At 42.8% G+C, this 6,896-nt stretch overlaps 1 protein-coding gene and 1 pseudogene across 2 annotated transcripts in view; one reads left to right on the top strand and one right to left on the bottom strand.

Moving 5' to 3' along the window:
• Positions 1 to 6,896, top strand: part of Znf609 (zinc finger protein 609) — a 189,825-nt gene that overhangs the window by 172,054 nt on the left and 10,875 nt on the right. For both annotated transcript variants that reach the window (XM_010641164.3, XM_010641163.3), the window contains exon 4: positions 4,334 to 4,421. In XM_010641164.3, coding sequence (XP_010639466.1) covers positions 4,334 to 4,421 — 88 coding nt within the window. The remainder of the gene's footprint in view (positions 1 to 4,333; positions 4,422 to 6,896) is intronic.
• Positions 4,869 to 6,697, bottom strand: LOC104874255 (annotated as a pseudogene).

The raw sequence follows: 6,896 nt of genomic DNA on the forward strand, positions 1-6,896 counted from the left end.
GCTTTTTTTTTTTTTGCTTTTTTTTTTTTTTTTTTTTTTAAGTTCTTTAACAACTCTTTTAGTATTCCTTTTTTTTTTCTTTTTATTGAGTTTATTGGTACATTCTAAGTATACAGTACAGTTATATTCATTACTGGGATCTTGTACCTTTACATGAACAGGTTTTGGCCAGTGGAACCACCGAGTTAAATCCCCGGCCCTGGCCTAGGTACTGAGATAGCAGACAGATCAGTGTTTACCGCAGGATTAAGGAGGGTGTGGGGCCTGGTGTGGAAGTGCATGCCGGGAATCCCAGCATTCCAGGAGGCTGAAGCAGGAGAATCACAAATTCAAGCCCAGTTTGAGCAACTTGGCAATTTAGACCCTTATCTCCATCCAAATAGTTATTTTAAAAGGGTTGTGTGGGCTGGGGGTTTAGATCAGTGGTTCTGCCACCTGCCTTGCGAGTGCAAGGGCCTGAGTTCGATCCCCCATACCAAAAAGAAAAAGAGGGGGTGGGTGGGTATGTAGCTCAGTGTGAAGGCTCTGGGTTCAGTCCCCAGGACTGGGTTCCCTTGTGGCAGAAATGTTTTGTCTCCACTTTATCAACAGCGGTTTCCCGGTTGGGATATTATAGCATCTGTTATACCATTGTACTGCAAGACACCACCATGGGGTAACTGACTCAAGAACACATACCACCTCTTTTGTTTCTTACAACTATGAGTAAATTTATAATTATCTCATACTTGAAAAATTAGTTTTAAAAAATCAGCCATCAGTATCTGAATGCACATTTAATAAAATTAATTTATGATACAGTTAGACTCTAATAAGTGTATTTAGGATTTTTTTATTGGTACTTTTCAGGTGTACAGTACAGTTACATTCCTCATTGGGATTTTGTACCCTTACATGTATCTTGGTTCTTATTTTTTCCCCATTCCCCTACCCTCCCTTTACCCCTTCCACCCTTCCCTATTTACAAAGACCTTGTTTCCATTTTTTTCCTTTTGTCTTATTTTTTCTTTTCCCTTCTTACCTTTACCCTATCATCCCACTTCCCCTACACCTTCAGACCTTTTCTTCCTATTTTGCAGTAGCAATTATACATTTTGATCCTTATTTACACTTTTAGTTTATTTATCACACCAGAGAAACTGTATGGTGTTTACACGTGTCCTATTAATTTCACTTAAGAGTATGTCTTCAATGTGCATCCACTTAGCTATAAATGCCTCTAGTTTCTCGTTCTTTATGGCTGAGTAGTACTCCGTTTATATAGAAAAACCACATCTTGGGCTGGGGATTTAGCTCAGTGGTTCCGCCGCCAGCCTTGCAAGCACAAGGGCCAGAGTTCGATCCCCAGTACCAAAAAAATAAAAAGAAAAACCACATCTTTCCAGTCTCCAATTGATGGGCAGTTGGGCTGTTTCCAAGTTTTAGCTATTACAAACTGTGCTGCTATAAATATGGGTGAGCATATATTGCTGCGGTATGATTCTTTTAATTCTTTTGGGAAGATACCCAGCAGGGGAATAGCTGGGTCAAATGGAACCTCTAATCCTAGTTGTTTGAGGTATCTCCGTACTGATTTCCACAGTGGTTGCACCAGTCTGCACGCCCTCCAACAATGGAGAAGGGTTCCTATCTTCCTGCAACCCAGACAGCATTTCTTACTGGTTGGTTGATTTCTTTCTTTCTTTTTTTTTTTGGTACCAGGGATTGAACTCAGGACCTTGTGCTTGCAAGGCAGGCGGCGGAACCACTGAGCTAAATCCTCGGCCCACTGGTTGATTTCTTGATAGCAGCCATTCTTTCTGAAGTGAGGTGGAATCTGTGTTGTTTTCATCTGCATCTCTCTAATGACCAGTGATGTGGAACATTGTTTCATATGTTTGTTTACTGCTTTTACTTCTTTGTCTGAGAAATGCCCATTTTTGAATTGGGTCTTTATATTTGGGGGGGGGTCTGGGTTTTTTTTTTCCAGTTCTTTATGTATTCTAGATAGTAGACCTTTGTCTGAGACACAGCTGGTAAAAATTTTTTCCCACATTGTAGGTTGTCTTAGCTCTGTTGCTGGTTTCTCTTGCAGTTCAGAAGCTTTTTAAAAAGATGAGATCCCAGTTGATTCTTTGTGCTAGTTCCCATGCTACTGAGGATTTGTTCATAAAGTCTTTTCTTATGCCAATGTCTTTGAGAGTTCTACCTACCTTACCTTCCAGCAAGTTTAGTGTTTCTGTATTAATATTTAGATCATACCCCAAATCCACTTGGATTTTAGTTGAGTGCATGGTGAAAGATAGGGCAAGTTGAAATCCAGTTTTTCCAGCACCATTTATTGAAGAGGCTATCTTTCCTATAGTCAGGATGTTTGGCTCTTTTGTCAAAGATGAGGTAGCTTAGTATGTCTGGAGTTGTTTCTGCATTTTCTAATCTGTTCTATTGATCCTCTGGTGTGTTTCTTTGCCAGTACCATGCTGTTATCACAGTGGCTTTGTAATACAATTTCAAGTTGGGGATGTGATACCTCTGTATTTAGGATTCTTAAATAGAAAATAAATAATGTCTGTTAAAAATGACATGCAACTTTGCATCAAACAGCCAGAAACTAACTGAGGTCAGGTAAATATGAAAAACTAACCAGTTTAAAATCTTAGAAGATCCAGGGAGGTGACACACACCTATAAACCCAGCACTCTGGAGACTGAGGCAGGAGGATCATCTTGAGTTCAAGGCCAGCCTGGGCTACATAGGGAGTTGAAGACCAGCCTGAACTACATAGAGAGACCCTGTCTCAATCAGTCAGTCAGTCAGTATCTATGTATTTTAAAAGTGAAACATGCATGTAATCCCAGCCCTCTGGGAGGCTCAAACAGGAATATTGGAAGTTTGAGTCCTGTCTGGGCAATTTAGCTACCTAATGAGACCCTGACTCAAAATGAAAAAAATAAAAAAGGACAGGAGAGGTTGCTTAGTGTGAAGACCCTGAGTTCAGTCCCTGGGGTGCTAAAATCAGTTGATAAAATTAAAAATGCCCAGGGTTATAGTTCATTACAAAAGCTCTGGGTTCAAGGCCCAATACAAGGAGAGGAACAATCACAATAGAGTCTCACCTGGGCAGTTTAGTGACTTAGCAAGACCTTGTGTCAGTATTTTTAAATAAATAAAAAGTTGGGGATGTAGCTCAGTGGGAAGGTATTAGATTCAATCCCCAGCAGCAAAATATTTTTTTAAAGTTGCAAATTTTTAAAAAGACTAATTATTTATCAAAAGAAAAAGAGTCAAAGAATACAAATAGACATTAAACTGGAAGTTTGTGTATGTGTGGTCTTAACTCAGGGCCTTCACACTGAGCTACATTGACAGCCGTTTTATTTTGAGACAATGCTGATTCCCTAGGCTGGACTGGGACTTGGCAATCCTCCTGCCTCAGCCTCCCAGAGTGCTGGGATTACAGATGTGGGCTGTCCATGCTCCCTTAGATGCTTCTCAGTAGAATTGGAAGGCTGAAAAACAGGGACACTTCATTTTTATTTTAAGGTTTGTTTGGCTTTTGTGGGGGCTGGCTTTTGGGGTATGACTATATTACCTATCCAAAGCTTTTTGTTTGTTTGTTTTGTTTTGTTTTGTTTTCTGGCACCAGGGATCAAACTCAGGACCTTGAGCTTGCAAGGCAAACATTTTTAAAATGAACAACAAGGGGCTGGGGATTTGGCTCAGTGGTTCCACTGCCTGCCTCGCAAGCACAAGGGCCCAAGTTCGATCCCCGGTACCCTCCCCCAAAAATAAAATAAAATAAAATGAACATGTCAGGAATATTCATTATGATATCATTTAAGAGTGAAAATATACCCCCCAAAAAACCCTAAGATGTTCTCCAGCAGGTGAACACACAAATTGTAATCAAATTATACTTGAGCTCAGTTAAAGTGAGTAGATTAAGCTTTTTGTGTCAGTGTGGATAAACCTCGTTTGTAGCATGAACTAAGGAATGTAAGTTGTGCTGTAACCCCGATCACATCCGTGTAACAAGTGACAACAGAGTAAATAATGCTTATCCCTGTGATGTCTTACTCTTTAGAAAAGAAATGGACTCCAGTATAGCACAGTCCTGAATGCCCTGGGTTGGTTCGGGTCCATGGAGCTGGCGAGGTCTCCTCCTACGGAGTCAGCATGCTAGAATGGCACTGTACTGAGAGCCCTTAGTGCTGCCTGCTCCTGTAGTCTCAGCGTGCCGCCGCTGTCCAGGGGCCGTGGCGCCCTCCAGTCTGCAGAAGGCAGGGCCCTGCCCAGGGGAAAACTGCGCTAGCAGGGGTTATGCTGTTCACATCTCCACTTTCTTGTTTGCCAGGGATGCTGGTGGTGAATGTGACGTGGAGAAACAAGACCTACGTGGGTACGCTGCTCGACTGTACGCGGCACGACTGGGCTCCTCCCAGGTGAGTCTGAACCACTCCACTGGTGAGCCTTGTGCCTCTATCCAGATGGAGATGTGCACATCTTTTAAAGGACATTATGTTGTAGAGACAAGAAAGAGAAGGCACTTTTTAAAAAAGGATAAATAAGGTGAGTGTTGTGGCATGCATCTGTAATCCCAGCACTCAGAAGGCTGAGACAGGAGGATTGCAAGCTCACATCTGGTCTAAGCAACTTAGGAAGCTCTGTTTCAAAATTTTAAAAGGGTGAGAAATGTAATTCAGTGCAAAGGCTCTGGGTTCGGTCCCCAGAACCAAAAAACAGAATAAATAAGTAAAATAAAAAAGAATAAATGGTTTCTGTTCTCATTGTTGGGTGGGGGAGAAGGTAGCAGAATGAGAAGAAATCTTTTTGTTGTTGCTGTTGTTAGCTGAAGTCTATTTTTTTGGTACTGGGGATCAAACTCGGGTCCTTGCACTTGCGAGGCAGGCGGCGGATCCACTGAGCTAAATCCCCAGCCCCTGAAGTCCTTTATTAACTCACATATAATTACTTGTCTTCTGGTTTGTTGAAGCAGTTAAGTCACAACACTTAGCACAGTAATGTCTCCAAAGTGCTGGCCATAAAAACCAGCACCACACTCATCTGAGGGGCACTCCTGATGAAAGCAACTAAGTTTGCCATTTCATGCACCTTACAGTATTTCAGGACAGTCACCTTAACCTTCTTTCTCTTATGCTTCTTCTCCTTGGATGTGCATGATGTAAGACTTCGTCCTTTTCTTCATACCACCGCAGAGCCCCAGCCCACGATAAAAGGTGGACAGACACCCTTTGAGTGTTACAATGGACCAAGCACGCCCATCTCCTAGTTGTGTACCAGCAAAGATCAGCCTCTGCTGATCAGGAGGAATTCTTTCCTCATCCCTGATCTGGGCCTTTACGTTTTCTACAGTATCCCACGGTTCAGCCTCGAGCATGTTGGTCTTCCCGATAGGGGTTTTTATGCAAATCTTGGCAGCGGTTGCACCTCAAGTCAATGAAAAGAAAGTGGTGGGTTCGACTGGATAGGGGAGAGGGCGACACACAAGCTATAGGCCACAGAGAAGGCCAGAAATCCTTTTTAAGCCCATATATAGAATGACTACATTCTAGTTTCTCTTCTTGTAACTACCTGGAAACCAAGGCCATAAAGTCCAAATTAACAAATATTTATTAATAACGCTTTGTTTTATTTGTTTGTTTGGTACCAGGGATTGAACTCAGTTCCTTGTGATGGGTAACACAGTGAGAGAACCACCTCAAAGGAAAGAGAGAGGGTGGGGGAGAAAGACAGAGACAGACAGACCGGGGGCGGGGGAAGCTAGGCGTGACGTTACATACCTGTAATCACAGCACAATGGGAAGCTGAGGTAGGGAGACTGAAAATCTTGAGTCCAGCCTGGGAAATTTAGTGATTGCTTTTTTTCTGCTATCATGGTGGCTCCCAGAGTCTTAGAAACAACTTGTTCCATATTCCTCCTGGGTCAAAAGTCAAAACCAGATCTAAACAGGAACCTTAGAAAAGGATTTAATTTTAGACAGTGTTTTGGGCTCCATGAAGAGCAACTTTAGGAGCCGGGGATTTAGCTCAGTGGTGCCACCACCTGCTTTGCAAGCACAAGGTCCTGAGTTCAGTTCCTGGTACCCAAAAAAACAAAAAACAAAAAAATACTTCAGGGTCAGAAATGTCTCCTAGGTGCAGATCTCCAGACACTAAAATAATGAGTGTCCTATGGCCGAATCTGATATCTGTGTTGGATTTCAGGGCCTCCTAAATGGGTATGTGATTTTCCTACACGTGCGCACCTTTGTGGTAAAGTATTTAGAAAAAAGCATTGGACTGAAAGCAGAGGTGTGGATTCTGGTCATGGTGGCTGTTGGCAGGCCTCCGTCGTGAAAGATTTAACACCCTATCTGAAACTGTGATTCTGGCCACATGACTGCCTTTGCTTGATGGAACAAACTGCAGGGCTTTAGAGAAGGAAGCTGGGGAACATTTACCACAGGCATGCAGTTAGCAGCGTGGGAGCTCTTCTCTAAAACGGTTTAATACAATAGGAAGTTCTTATATCACATTTTTTATTGAAAGTGATAGTCATCATCCAAAAGGTTCTTCAGACGCTTCAGCTAAACAGGCTTAAACGTATTTTTTTCAAAACTGGCCTGGGTGGGGTCGAGATGTAGCTCAGCAGCGCCACACATGCCTAGCAAGCACAAGGTCCTGAGTTTGATTGCAGGCACCAAAACAAACAGGCCATGGTGGTGCCTACATGTAATCCCAGCACTGGGGAGGCTGAGACAGGAAGATTAGGAGTTTAACGCCAGCCTGGGCTACATAGTGAGTTGAAAGCCACCCTGAACTACCTGGCAAGATCTTATCTCAAGGGCCAGGGATTTAGCTCAGTGGTTCTGCCACCTGCCTCACAAGCACAAGTACCCAAGTTTGATCCTCGGTAC

The sequence above is a fragment of the Fukomys damarensis genome, unplaced genomic scaffold, assembly GCF_012274545.1.
Source record: "Fukomys damarensis isolate Sample0158 unplaced genomic scaffold, DMR_v1.0_HiC HiC_scaffold_25, whole genome shotgun sequence".
NCBI lineage: Eukaryota > Metazoa > Chordata > Mammalia > Rodentia > Bathyergidae > Fukomys > Fukomys damarensis.